Source organism: Branchiostoma lanceolatum, chromosome 18, assembly GCF_035083965.1.
Source record: "Branchiostoma lanceolatum isolate klBraLanc5 chromosome 18, klBraLanc5.hap2, whole genome shotgun sequence".
Lineage (NCBI taxonomy): Eukaryota > Metazoa > Chordata > Leptocardii > Amphioxiformes > Branchiostomatidae > Branchiostoma > Branchiostoma lanceolatum.
In genome coordinates, this window is record NC_089739.1 from 9,394,831 (window position 1) to 9,409,754 (window position 14,924).

At 39.9% G+C, this 14,924-nt stretch overlaps 2 protein-coding genes across 2 annotated transcripts; both read left to right on the forward strand.

The window, feature by feature from the left end:
* Positions 1 to 93: 93 nt before the first annotated feature.
* Positions 94 to 5,602, forward strand: LOC136423855 (MICOS complex subunit MIC26-like). The gene is made up of 7 exons (XM_066412217.1): positions 94 to 168; positions 459 to 599; positions 972 to 1,097; positions 1,266 to 1,320; positions 1,830 to 1,925; positions 3,284 to 3,453; positions 4,634 to 5,602. The coding sequence occupies exons 1-7, from the start codon at positions 157 to 159 to the stop codon at positions 4,850 to 4,852; spliced, it is 819 nt and encodes a 272-aa protein (XP_066268314.1). The 5' UTR covers positions 94 to 156; the 3' UTR covers positions 4,853 to 5,602.
* Positions 5,603 to 7,856: 2,254 nt separating this feature from the next.
* On the forward strand, positions 7,857 to 14,855 carry LOC136424711 (SCO-spondin-like). Its single transcript, XM_066413334.1, has 10 exons — positions 7,857 to 8,017; positions 8,826 to 8,972; positions 9,399 to 9,543; positions 11,452 to 11,886; positions 12,126 to 12,533; positions 12,834 to 12,950; positions 13,394 to 13,655; positions 14,008 to 14,156; positions 14,434 to 14,655; positions 14,836 to 14,855. Exons 1-10 carry the CDS (start codon positions 7,871 to 7,873, stop codon positions 14,853 to 14,855), a joined length of 2,052 nt encoding a protein of 683 aa, XP_066269431.1. The 5' UTR covers positions 7,857 to 7,870.
* The last annotated feature ends 69 nt before the right edge of the window (positions 14,856 to 14,924 follow it).

Genomic DNA, 14,924 nt, shown 5'->3' on the forward strand with positions numbered 1-14,924 from the left:
ATATAAAAAAAGTAATTTCTTTAACAAGACGAATTTTTACGTCTTTAAAATGTTTTGTTCTTTTATCATCAGATTTCTTATCAAACGTGTATAGGGTCTTGATCAATGACTTGCCCCATACCCCGGATGTAGATTACCCATCGTGCTTCAGCCAAGATGGCCGCCAAGGTGAGACAAATTTTGATATTTGTGATGTTTTATTACTTTTAATGACTTTTCATGCGAATAGTGCAATATAGAACATACAATTTGTATTCTAAATATGGCGGAGGGCAAATTTTACCACCAGAAGTTATAATTTTGCTTTGAAAATTAGCAGAACTGGCACGAATGGTTTTGTAACGTGCACCTACCGGCTACTCATCAGAAAAAAAATGATATATGACAGGTGTTAGACTTGGCCTGCAATATTTGTGGATGCAAATTATGATAATCCGACGCATATTCCTTTTTTCCAGTTCCCCCGGCTGCTCCCCCTAGCAGTCCTCCCCGCCAGCGCGTCCCTGGGAGCGGTGTACGCGTCGGAGGTCGTGAAGAAAGAGGAGACCGACTGCGGATGTGGGAAGAAGAAGAAGAAGAAGACAGTCAGCATCTCTGAGGTAGGTCTGTTCAACACATGGTGTCATTGTCTGTGTACTTATTTATGCAGGCTTTGATAGTATCAAGTTAAGTTGGAATCGTTCCCTAGCCTTTCAGTGTGTAGGGCAACGCCCCTGTCCATAATTTCCATTGCCCTTGGGCCACACAGTTTTGATAAGGAGCTAGTCCACTTGTCTAGTACGTAGTGGTGTGTGTTCAACTACATGTGCCATACACTTTCTTATGACTGCCGAGTGCGAAGCAGAGAAAGTAGGATGTACCATTTTTAAAGTCTTACTTTTAGGTTGACACAGTCCTGAATGCAAAGTGACCACACTAAAATGTGATGTATATTAATGTACATATGATATATGATACTTTTGTATCCCCAGCTGCCCATCTATGACCAGCCCCCCGACCTGACACAGTACACCTACATCGAGGAGGACGACAGCTTTCTCCGACAGCATGTGTCAAAGGTCAGGCAGGCCGTGTGGAAGGGGTACGACAAGATGGAGGTACAGTATAGGATCCAAACTTGTCTCTATATCGATGATTTGATTTCAAATGAGAAAAAAAAAGAAACAGATCAATCTTTATCTGATGCTGATTGTATACAATGTGTCTGACATGTCACTAACTACACTGCAGTGCCAGTTAATAAAAATCATTGTTTATTACTGCAGGGTACAAGAGTGTACGTTGTTGACAAATATAGAATTGCAGAGAAGAAAACCACAGGTGAATACATATAGCCTTTTCTCTTATACTGTTCGTTAGCCATAAGGTGCCCTTTATATTGAAAATTAGAACCAACAATTTGTGTGTTGCACTGTCCATTGGTTTTGCATTAATGTTTCTTGTTTTATACAATGTTTTTATACTTGTACATGATGTAAGTGAGTATTATCAGGTTAAATTGTTGTTTTTTCTTTATAAAGAGGGGAACAAGGGAGCTGCACCCCCATGCTCTGACCATGCACCCCCTTATCTCTGACATGTATAAAATGCTGATTGACCAGCGATGCTGCTAGGCCACATGTGGCCACAGTCTTCACCTGTGATCTGTCTGACAGACAAATTTCTCCCCCTCAAGAAGCCCATGTTAACTTTTAAATTAAAAACTCTCTAAAACTCCACACCATGGAAGGCGGGAAAATCCACAGAGTTTCCCCCACTCTGATCCCTCACTAGCCCATATGCAATTTTTCTTGAAAAACACAGGTTTATGCATGTACGTTTTGTTCCAGATGGACTTGAGTATGTACAGAGTGAGGAAGGGTTCTTTCCCCGACTGGGTGTCATCACCCTGTCTGGTCTGACTGGGCTGGTACTGGGAGCCAGAGGTAGGACACACATGTGCACCATATACAAATGTACTCCTATCTGGTACTGCGAGCCAGAGGTAGGGTACACACCGTATACTCCTGCCTGCTACTGTAGATTCATTCATTTTCACTTTAAATAATTAACTTGCAGTAGAAGGAAAAATTATGTTTTCACTGTATTAAAAGTTAGTGGTTGAAACTATTCTGCTAGTAGTAACAGTAATCGTACAGTGAAAATCCATTTTTGCAATGTTGTAATTTTGCGATGGAGAGGTCCTACAAAATTTTCGACAATAAAACCACCGAACTGATTTCTACATTTACAATATCATATGCTTAGACAGTCTATAATACCCTTTAAGCTGCCTTCTGTCCATTGTATTTTTAGAGCAGTGTATCTATGTGACTGTCTTTTATGTTCATTGTGTTGGGATGAAGTTGTCTGGTACCAGCCTCATTAAATATTAATCATGTTTATGTTACTGTGTGCCGGGTTTGATTAGATATATAGATAAATAGGTTTGACAAAATGGCAGTGAACCTAACTTACTAATTTATTCAACCTTCTGCCCGCTGCCTATCTCCATAACCAATAAAAAGTTGTCAAATGATGATAAAAGTCTACTTAACAGGGAAATTAAAGGTTAAACTGGTTTATCAACTTTATGTTACAAACCATGCCTTGTGTTTGTCCTAGTCAAGTCTTTAGGTAGTGGAGTTTCACTACTCCATTTAACCTCCCCCCTACCGCCTAAGCTCATAGTAATACTTACATGTAACACAGTTTGTAGCAGAAAGGCTTCATGTACTTTAGCAGGGAGAAGGTTAAAGTGACCGATATTACAAACTGTTTTATTTTCTATAGTACATGTATAATACAAAAAGTTTGGTCAACAAGGCAGTGGACTCACCTATTCTGTCTAATTATAACCTTCTCCCTGCTGCCTAACCCTATATCTAATACAACCTTGGAGCTGAAACACTTCCTCAGCAGTGTTACAAGCTGTTTGTTTTTTATATACAACAATCAATCAATCAATCAGTCACTAAGGCTTGGCTGTTCTTCCCAGAGGTCCAGTTTGGACGGGAGGGTGTTTAGGGAGCAGGAGGTTTGATTAGCCTGTGTTACTCAATTTCTTGCTGTGAGGGGCTGATTGGGCCTCCTCTCCAAGAGGACTGACCAGCTATGCAGTGGAAGGGATGCTAGCATGATTTAGTCAGGCTATAGAGGTTTGATGAACAGGGCAATAGACTTAATTACTAAAATCATACACTGCTCTAAAAATACAATGGACAGAAGTCAGCTAAAAGGGTATTATGGAGTGTTTAAGCATATGATACCATAAAACTAAAGTGTTGAATTTTCCACACTCCAGGTGGTTTGATAAAGAAGGCGGTGTACTCCACCACCCTGGCGGGTGCAGCGGCCTCCCTGTGCTACCCTAACCAGGCAGTCAACATCTCCAGGAGCGGCTACACCAGGGTTAAAGACTTCACACTCGACCAGTACAACAGCATCAGACAAGGGGGGAAACCCAAGAGCAAGGTTAGCCTGCCAATCAAACATGTGGTGTCGTACTACTACTAGCATGAAAGTTCATCTTGTTGGTATATTACATCAGGCTTTTAGCAAGGATTTATAGACAGGGCATTCAAACAGAGCTTCCCAATGTGCTCCATGGATTAACAAGTACCTGGTAGTATTGCATGTCTATCAATGTACATGCTATTCAACTGTCTTGTATGTGGAATGGTCCATTTTGCAGTGAGTGTGTGGGGGGAACACATGTGCCAGGGATGCAGGGTGTCTTCTGCATGGATGTCCGCTGCAAAAGAAGGGCGTCCAATTTCCTTGTTTTCTTAGTGTAGGGCGTCCAAAAGACACCCTGACGCCCTACTAGCTAATAGCCTGTATTACATAGTGAGAATTCAAACTCTTCTCCAACTCAAATTTCAAATTGAGTCAAAGTGAGTCAAATTTTCTTGGATTGGAGAACAGTCTAAATTCTCACTATGTGGCGTCGTGTTGGCATAATGGTTAGGGTGTTTGGACCAGGATCCAGAGGTCCTGAGTTTGAATCCTCTGACATGCCTCCGACGTTGTGCCCTTGGGAAAGGCACTGTACAAGTCTTTCCTCACTTCACTCAGGTGAAAATAAGTACCTAGCTTCGGTTAGGCACACCCTTGAATAGGATGTTAATTAAAGAGAGGTCCCGTGTTTGAAGAGCACGTTAAAGAACCCAACACACTTATTGAAAAGAGTAGGGGACCTTCACGGTGTGAGTGAATCAAATAAATTTGTCCGGATATGCAGCTTGTGCACCATGAGGTGGTTTACTGGTACATGTATGTAATGCAAACAAATCAATCAATCAATCAATCAATCAATCAATCAATCAAAATGGTTTTTGTATACATTGCAACCAAGGGCTGAATTGTGAAAAATTGAACAATGTACAATGTACCATTACAGTAACAGTAACTGTAAAAAGCACTGGTTGTTTTGAAATGATGAAATAGAATAAAAACTTATATCGTAATAGCTGTTATAATGGTTATCAGAAACATGACAAAAGTAAAGATAGCTAAGCTCAAAAAACTTTCATTGTCTACATTACATTAGATACAAGATTGTGGCAAAGTGTTGAATCAACTTGGTTATATCGGATTTTCATTACATATTACTATTAGTATCATGTTTATATTGATCTGATTTCCGTTACAGCCATCAAAACCTGCACCAGAAGCAGCTGAAGTTATACCTTCCGCACCTGAAACACCTGCAGCTGAAACTCCTGCAGCTGAAACTCCTGCAGCTGAAGACGCTGCAGCTGTAACAGATGCACCTGCAGCAGAACCAGCAAAGGATAAACCTAAAGGAGAGGTTGACTTTGGACAGTCCAACCCTGAAGACAAAGACATGTACACTACTAGAGGCAGTTAATTATAGTCATAAATAAACTCTAAATAACTTCAAGAGTGCTAACCTATGACAACTAAGAATGCTGTAAATTCATTAATGTTTGTGATGACTTAATTTTGTTTCAGAAGTGGAAAGTAGGTTTTGGCAGTGTTTTAAGATTGAGGTTGGAACAATTGTAACTGTTACGGTAGAAGTAATACTGTAACAATAGAAATGCGAAGAACATGAAAATAAGACCCCCGCAAACATTTGAAGATTTACAAATGTATGGTAGTTCCATCATATCTTTAACTTGTCATGATCTTTGTAGTAGGATTTGTCGTCTGCAATTAAAAGGGAGCCCATCAAGGGATCCCTGGTAAAGAATCATTTAAATAATAAAAGCATGATACTACTTAACTGCATGCGGCTATATGTGATGTGTACATGTTACATGTATGCACCTTTGATAAACTATACAAGCTTCTAGCTTTAGACTATGTAACATTCATAACATGTATGTTTTGCTTTTGACAGAAACAGAATGAACATGTATGCTTTATGAAAGACTGATTAAAAAGAATTCAACATCTGTTTAAGACAATACATATAATGTTGACTCATACATGTATCAGTGGAAAGTCTTTAGTTAGCTGTTTTTATTATTGATATAATTGCTAAGCAGATTATATTGAATGTTGTAACATGAAGTAACACTGCCACTTTCAAGCTGACTGCATTTGTGGCATCTCAGCGTTTGTGGAATTTGAAATGAATATGAGGTATGGAAAAACACAATATACAAGCTGTTAGTCTTTATTTTCTGTATAATTTTTATTTGTGTGTATGTGTGTGTGCATGTGTGTTTGTCAGTGTGTGTGTGTGTGAATCTGTGTGTACGTGTGTGCATCTGTGTGTACAATGTATGTGTGTGTGTGAATCAGGCTATCACATTTATTGGCCTTTTTAGAAGTTACGTCTCACACATTGTGTTGTCCGTTCAACAGTTTATGAGGGACGTTGGTTTTTCACTTGTCATCACTTATGTGTTAATTGGTATGGAAAATGGAGCCATTTTAGCCAGGTGTTTCCTGGATCCAAATATTCTCATGAGAAAGTTGAAAATTTTCTCAATAGCCAGGAGCATGGTTGTATCTTGCAGTTTAAGTTATGAACTTTCCTTGATTTGTATTTAAATCTTTCTTCTTTTATTTCATCCGGCTATTCTTAGAAGTCTTTTCTGTGAGCCATACCTGTACGTACACACACTTGATAACAGTTTTTAAAATGGTCAGAAGATTTCTAGATGTCCAAAATTGCTTGAGCTACAGTACAATTCACAAAATTACAAGTAGCTACTACTGGCTCCAGATTAATTCATTTTCCAAGAATAATTCTGTTTAGCACTTGATTTTATCCTGCCTGTTGGAGTCCTTTAAATCCTTCTATTCATTTCATCAGGCTATCCTTAGTACTCTTCTCTGTGAGCCACACGCACTTAATAACAGTTTTTTAAGAGGGTTAGAAGATTTCTAGATGATCAAAATCGCTTGAGCAACAATTCACCGAATCACAAGTAGCTACGACCGCCTCCATATTTGTGTCCCTATGACATCACATGAGGATGATCCTTAGAGAAAAGATACTCTGAAGAAAGTTAGGAAAATTTTGTATAAAATCATATCAGAAGTATATGTCTTTCTCCTTAATGTATGTTGGAATGTTTTTTTTTTTACTTTATACAGAAGATTAGTATACTAATTTTGTATATGTATATTTCTCAAAATGAGAAGTATAAGATGTGTCGAAGCAGCCAATTGTTATTGTTACTATGATTGTCACAGATATGGGCGTAAAATATAAAAGGCACCACGGAGGCTTAACTCCACATTGTTAAACTCAAATATTTCATTACTCAATGTGGCCATTAACATTCATATACATCTACGGTAACACCCCCATACAATTGTTAGGATAACCAGTGTATGTCGTATGATAACTTTACGACCTTCAATGCTCACATTGCACAAAGACTACGGCATTCCGGCAGAGTATCAGAAGAATGTTACTTTTTCCTTCGTGACTATTTATCTGTTTCTTTTTATTACTTTAACGTTATACTTTAGTAAATTTTGAATGTATATTCGCAAAAAGAGCAATATGTGATATGTCAAAGCAAAGAAATGTTATTGTCACCACCAGTGGCATCACAAATGATGGGCGTGAAATATAATTGGCCAGGTAGGCTTAACGCCCCATTGTTGAAAATGGCTTTCAATAGTGGGAAACATCAATTTCTCAAATTTCATTACTCAAGATGGCCATTAACATACGTATATACTTATTGTGTTCCATACAGATGTTGACTCAGAAGCGCGTTGCTAACCAGCGTATGTCAGTATAATTTCCCTTGGGACCTTCCGTGCTTGCATCTCACTAAGACTACGGCTTTCCTGTGCTCTTCTGTTTTCGTGCTTTCGGCCGAGACGTTTGTTTGAGTCGGTCGAACATACAGAAACATGGCCAAGTTAGGCCTAGGCTTGGCTGTTGCCGTTGCGTTTGCCATTTTTCTTGTTGTCTCTTCTGAATCACCGCACAGTAAGGAACATTTTGTCTACTTTATAGCTGTGTTGCTTTTTGTTGGCTTAAGTTGCGCTAAAATGTTTTAGACAGTAGAAGAAGTCTTTATGATTTGCCCTGCCTCATTGTCTATGATACCGTATGATGTAGCATCAATTCAACGTGTGCGTACATTTCTTTTTTTGCATGCTTTTAGTTATTTTCTGTATATCGTATGGCAAAAAATTAGCGCTCTTTGAAACGACAGGCAAATATAAAACACAAAGACAGGAAAGCACAGACGGAAGATGATCATTTGAATATCAAACCTAATGCCTGTATTGCCAACCACAATATTGGCGACAGTGGTCGATGCAAATTTGATCCGTGGACACCTTAGTGTTGGAAGAAAGTTTAGCATTGTACTATAATTATTACCAACACCGTTGAGCTTCCATCATACTTTTTCTTGTCCTCCCAGCCTGTCTACAACCACTTGGGATGGAGTCGGGTGTCATACCTGATGACCGCATCACTGCGTCCTCGTACCCGGCCCCAAATTTCGAGCCCTACCGCGGGCGCTTGAACGGAGCTGCCGATGCAAGCGCCTGGGCAGCAGGAAGCAACACCATCGGGGAATGGTTGCAGGTAGACAGACATTTTGATCTGATAAACAGTCGCGAAAGTTTAGAAAATGAATGTTTTCTATGAACTTCATCCCCTAGCTCCCACCATTAGAATATCTATGTTTGTGTTGAACTTAGTATACAAGGAGGATTGGTCCGATCTCTGTCATTCTTAAAAAAGACGAATAAAGCCAATCCGGTCTAATTCCGTCTCAGGGGTGTCATTATCCTAGAACTACGAATGGCAGTCGCGCTCTGCTAGTTTGGAAAAGGAATATCTTCTATGAACTTCATCCCCTAGCTCCCACCATTGCAACATCTATGTTTGCGTTAAACTTGAGCCGGTATCAACTTTGTTATTCAACTAAATGTCATATTTCCTTTATCTCAAAAGTACAAAAGGAGGAGTGGTCCGATCTCTGTCATTCTTCGAAAAGACGAATTAAGTCGAAACCGGTCTAATTCCGTCTCAGGGGTGTCATTATCCCAGAACTACGAATAGCAGTCACGCTCTGCTAGTTTGGAAAAGGAATATTTTCTGTGAACTTCATCCCCTAGCTCCCACCATTGCAACATCTATCTTTGCGTTAAACTTAATTCGGTATCAACTTTGTTATTGAACTAAAAGTCATATTTGCTTTATCTCAACAGTGTCCCTACTTTAATAAGGTCTAGATTTGATATGTTTGGCATGGAATGTGCTGTATCGAGAGTACAATGTACCCTACTTGTGGTCTCCTTTCAATGAAGACCGAGAGTTAGTTAGAAAGAGTTAGTTTGCTCTTGCATTCATGTGAACTTCTATAACGAAAAATAATTATTGACCTTAGGTGGATTTAGGGTCGACGAAGCGTATCACGGGTACCATAATACAGGGCCGCGCCACATACGACCAATGGGTGACCTCCTACAAACTTCAGTTCAGCCAAGATGGCACTTCCTGGACAGCATATCAAGGCGGCAATGGCGCAGAAAAGGTGTCCTCTTGATTATGTCTCCATTTTGTAAATTATGGGGGAAACTGTTATTATCTGTTATTGTATTACATGTATCTTACATCTTCTACAGTATACCCATGGGTGTCATTTAATCTAGTCTACAATGTAATCCTTATCTTCTGTACATGTCAGTGTCATTTGCTTTGAGATATTTCTCGCAATCTCCCGATTACAAAGCGAGCACACTACCAATTACGCTATTGCATCGGTGTCATGTATATCAAATAATGTCTAGACGCTAGAAATTGTTCCAATGATTGTAAAAGTTCATCATCCCATTCTATATACTCTTGTATTAGGTAGATTAGCTTTATAGAACTGTAAGTACCAGTAGATGCCATATTTTCTACCTTGTACAGTTGTTGTGCAATAAAGTTAAATCATATGAATCCGTTCGCCTTTCAGGTATTTGAAGGCAATACGGATAGGAACACCCCCGTGACCAACCTGCTGGACCCCCCGGTTGATGCCCGCTACGTGCGTTTCTACCCTCAAACTTGGAATCTTTACATCGGCATGAGGGCAGAGGTTTTGGGCTGCAACACAGGCAGTAAGTTTCTTAGAAACTACATGTATAAGGTATTTTAAGTCTTTGTTGAGGCTGACCTACAATGTATAGCATTTTCACTCTTCCTGTATAATCGGAGGAAAGTAAAGGTTCTGTTTCTCCTTTCTCATTTTTCCAGCATCCTTTTTCTTTCTTTTGAGTAATATCTTCAGCGGACCAAACGCCTATCCAGTATCATTCATTTGTGCCTAGGGTAAGCTGTAACAAATTGATGGGTGCAAATAAAAGGTTAAGTGCATTTGATTTTAGGTAAGCATTTTTAATCCAGAAATTGAAAATAACCAATATATGAATATATGAAAATATGAAAGGCAAAATGTAAAAGGAAAATTGAGACACACATATTCACACGCGCGCGTACACATACACACACAAACACACATACACACATACAAAGCGCGTGTGTGAATTTTTTTCTCATCTATGTATAATATAGAGAGAGATGCATATATGGATAGGTAGATAGATGACAGAGTGACATATAGATAGATGGATTATCTCTATATATCTATATATCTATATGTACGTATGTATGTATGCATGTATGTATGTATGCATGTATGTATATATATATATATATATATATATATATATATATATATATATATATATATGTGTGTGTGTGTGTGTGTATGTGTGTGTATGTACGTATGTATGTACTAGTATGTATGTATGCATGCATGCATGTATATATATGTATGTCTCTCTGTCATCTATCTACCTATCCATATATGCATCTCTCTCTATATTATACCATATCATTACCTTCCGCATTTATCAAGAATAACGTTACTCACATGCAATTAAGGGCCAAAACATATGTAGGATGACAAATAGATAAAACTACATGTATGCACACACTGTTTTTTTTTCACTAAACAACAGAAAAAATATACAGGACATAGAGATGATGCGCTCTAGCTATCGCTAATATTAAACATCATCTCTGGAAATAATCATTACAACTTACATAGATACAATAACAATAAGAAACAGCAATTGGGTCGTCCAATACAAACTAACTAACAAACAAACAAACAATCAATATAATAACACACCTGTACTACGTTTCAAAAACGTTTGCTTGTAGCAATAAAGTCCTGTGTCAAGCCCAAAATTTTACAATTGATATCAAACGAAACAGAGGATAAACCTCTTAATAACAAATAAATGAGTGCTTGATTAGACAAAGTGTCAAGAACAAGTATGGGGGCACTGTTGACCAGCAAAAATAATGCATTCTACACTCACTGATGTAATCTCTATTCTTTTGGATTTTTCTAATGAGCAGACATTCGGACCTTGAAGAATAAAATGAAACTACATGTACTGTCAATTCACTTTCTGTGCATTATCATAATGAAAAAGAATGCAACATAAGAAAAAAAACAGCCTGACAGGTGTTCTGCTGGCAACAAGTGCGTTTTACAAAATATTTGATGTTGTGTTACCTGAGTGACTAATGGCATTTCCTGTGTCATCAAAACACCTGCTGATGAATAAATCATTACTCCCAAATTGCCCCGGCTCGTCTTTTGTGAAGGGATCATGAGTTCGAGATGGGTCATTATGTATTTGCCAGTCATTCAAAGAATTACACTCCTTTGTTGTACAACATGCATCATGATGACATCGATAAAAACGTACCATCAAAGGTATATTCAAGACTTTCCACTGAAAGTAGCATTTGAAATTGCCACTTAAATTTTATCATTTCAGTATCAATTCCCTTCATGGACCAGAGAGTAATTGTAATGTAAAATGCTACAAGTAGTTGTTTTTTTACAGCCAGCTGTGGCAGCTTTTGACCGTTGCATCTCATTGTCATGTTGGAAGTTTGATTTAAGCATACTTAGCATTAAGGGATGCATCTTTTTTTTCAAATTGCAGCCCAAACAACAACAGCTCTACATTCATCCACTACAAAAACCACAATCATGGCAACCACCACTGCGGCAACTACTACTCTTGGAGCTACTCCTGCGCCCACTCCTACTACTGCGGCCACTACTACTCCTGGAACTACTACTGTGCCCACTACTACTCCTATAACTACTACTGCGGCCATTACTACTCCTGGAACTACTACTGCGGCCCCTACAACTCCTCTAACTACTACTGTGCCCACTACTACTCCTATAACTACCTCTGCGGTCACTACTTCTCCTATAACTACTTCTGTGGCCTCTACTTCTCCTCTAACTACTTCTGCGGCCACTACTACTCCAGGACCTGTAACTACTACTGTGGCCTCTACTACTCCTCTAACTACTACACCTGGCTCTACTAATGCGGCCACTACCAGTACTTCAGGAGCAACAACAGGTGAGGCTGATGTACATTTGACAGCGCTGGTGGAGGCCTCCGGGCTAAGACAGTGACCGAAGTCAAGTAACTCTTTATAACACTTTTGAAATGTAGACTGAGACAACTGATAAGGGATCACATTGTATGTATGGTCAATGTACATAATATAAGTTTTCCCCAGGAAAGGCCACAGTAGGAGATACTTCCTTAGTGCTGTACCCAGGGCACAACCATCTCATCTTTAATGTTTTTTATAGGTTGTCCTCCTGGCTACGCTCCGTTCGGGGGTTCGTGCTTCAAGGCGTACAACCAAGACAAAACCTACAACCAGGCCAGGCAGGTGTGTGCAGCGGATGGGGGGCTTCTGGCCATGCCGAAGGACAAAGAAGCGGACAACTTCTTGAGAGACCTGAAGAACGGCGTGGATCCCAACTCACCTTTCTGGTTCGGCCTGAGCAGTCAGAAAGGCGAGGGCGGTTGGGTGTGGGAAGATGGGACTCCACACAACACAGCCGCAGACCGGCCGTATGGGGGATGGCAGCTGGGGGAACCCAGCAATAAAGGAGGAGGAGGAGGAGGAGATGTCTGCGCCAACCACTTCGAAACCGGATGGAACGACGCGCCCTGCTCGTCTGCACAGAAGTTCATCTGCCAGCTGAATGATGGTATGCCAAGTAACATTGTATAGGTACCCATAACATGCATGCACATAACACATATGTCTAGGCTAGTAACATGTTATTTTGCATCTGCAAAATCTACTGTTATTCCTTTTGCCTGGTGCAAGGTATATATCAATTGAAAAAAAAAGTTTCACCGAAAGGGCTAAAAATACTTGGTGCATGAAATGCTTTTTTTGTGTACAGTTCATTCTGGTTTAAATCTTATAATTAGAAGATGTGCTTTGCTGCAGATGGAGCATAACTAAACAAAGAACACAGTTAACAGGTTGTTTCTCTACACAGCAGTCCACTGCCCCCTGGGGTACCTCCGGTGCGGACACGGACATGGCTGCATCCTGGCCTGGAGGCGCTGTGACGGGCGGACGGACTGTTCAGACGGGAGTGACGAGGAAGGTTGTGGTGAGTTGGGCTCACATCTTAACCGTACATGCGGGTGCTTGTAATGTTTTCATTAATAGTAGAAATTACTCTTTCTACTGTTGGCAAAGATGCTTAGAAAAGGTCTTGATATTCATTATTTCACTTCTCTTCTAGCTATAAATACTAATCTACCTCACTCAACTTATGTTACCGTTAAACTCCAATGGTGTTTTACCCTTTTCCTGTCATGACCTTAAGGGCTAATAAATGTAGGCAAATGGTCACTCAGTACTGTGGGAAAAAATTGCATGAGTTGTAGAAGACTTTATTTTTTTCTTGTAAACATTCTGTAATGATTTTATTGTATGTTGAACAGATTTTTGAATCAATGATTATTTTCATGTTGTTTGTCCGTGCTTCCTGTCAATGTTTAAGCATGTGATGTCTGTGATGTTGAATGTCTGTATTGTTGTAATTTTCAGAGTGCCGGCCGATTCCTGCGGATTTCAACCTCGGGGGTAGACTTGCTATGCTACCTAATCAGCTGGGCCAGATGACGTTTGAGGAGATACAGAATTCCTCTGTCGTGGAGCTGCTCAACAACCCTGCCAGCAACGCAGAGAACCAGCATCCTGAGTTCCGGGAATTCGCATCTACGGTCATCTTCCCGCGATGTGCTGTCTCGGAAGAGAACACCACTTCCTGCACTTCGTCTCAACATGCAGACAACACGACATCGTGCATGTGAGTAAAACATGCTGCAGTTGATTTTGATATTGTTACCGTGATTCTGATAATTTACATTAGATTCACTTTTATTTCTTAAGATGTATCTCTAAACATGCTTCATTTGATTTTGAGTGGACATTTGTTGCAATAATTTTGGTTCTCTACATTAAAGTCACTTTTATTCCTTAATATTGACTGGTTAACAACAGCCACCTGGCCATCTATACTCAGGATTGCGACATAAACTATAAGCACTTATTTGTTGTTTTGTTTTACAGGTCTAAGCATATGTAGTAGCTGTTGTAACTGGTAACAAACCTCACATTGTATGTCCAGTAGTTTTTCTAAATATGCCGCTGTTTTGTAGGGACACACAGCTGCTGCCGTGCCGTTCGTGGTGCGAGGAAGTCAACAAGGCTGATGGCCGGATGAAGAACCGGTTCCCTACCTGTGACCTGTTCCCGTCACCACCACACCGCTGTTGGAACCCTGAACCAGACACCAAGAGCAACAAAGGTACATGTGTATTCAAGACTTTGCACTGAAAGTAGCATTTGGGATTGTCCGACTCAAATTTTAGTATTTCCTGCATATCACTTCATGCATTGTAGATAAGAGAGTAATAATACATGGCTTGGTATTCTTTTCTGCCAGCTGTTGAAGCTTTTGATCCTTGTATCTCATTGTCATGTTGGAAGTTTGATTAAAGCATTCTTAGCATTCAGGGATGCGTCATTCGGAAAATCTATACGATAAATTGCTAATCAGAAATATGGCTGTTGGTCTTCCTCAGGTTGCTTCCATGGCAATGGCATGAACTACCGTGGTACATGGAGTACAACCAAGTCCGGGGCGGAGTGTGCAAAGTGGTCCGCTGCCCAGGCTGGTTTCTACGCGATCAAGTATCCGTGGGCCAACATGGACAACAACTACTGTCGCAACCCTACCGGGCTGGAGCGGCCATTTTGTCTGGTGGAAGATGGCAGCCAGGAGGATTGTGACGTCACTCTGTGTGGTAAGTTGTCTCGTCAAGATGGGAGACATCTTTTGAACCATACCATGTTCCTAAGGCCACCCCAACTCATTTCTGTTTCATTTTGTTATATATTGGACTATAATAACCAGAATGAGTGGGCACAGACCATATGCCAACTTTCACTTTGTTATGTATTTTTGTGATACTATTGTCTGTGAGGATTTCACCCTATGTTGTAGATTTATTAGGACTTTATCATGTAATCTGTATCTTTGTGATAACAGTTATGTTTTTTTTACATGAATGGA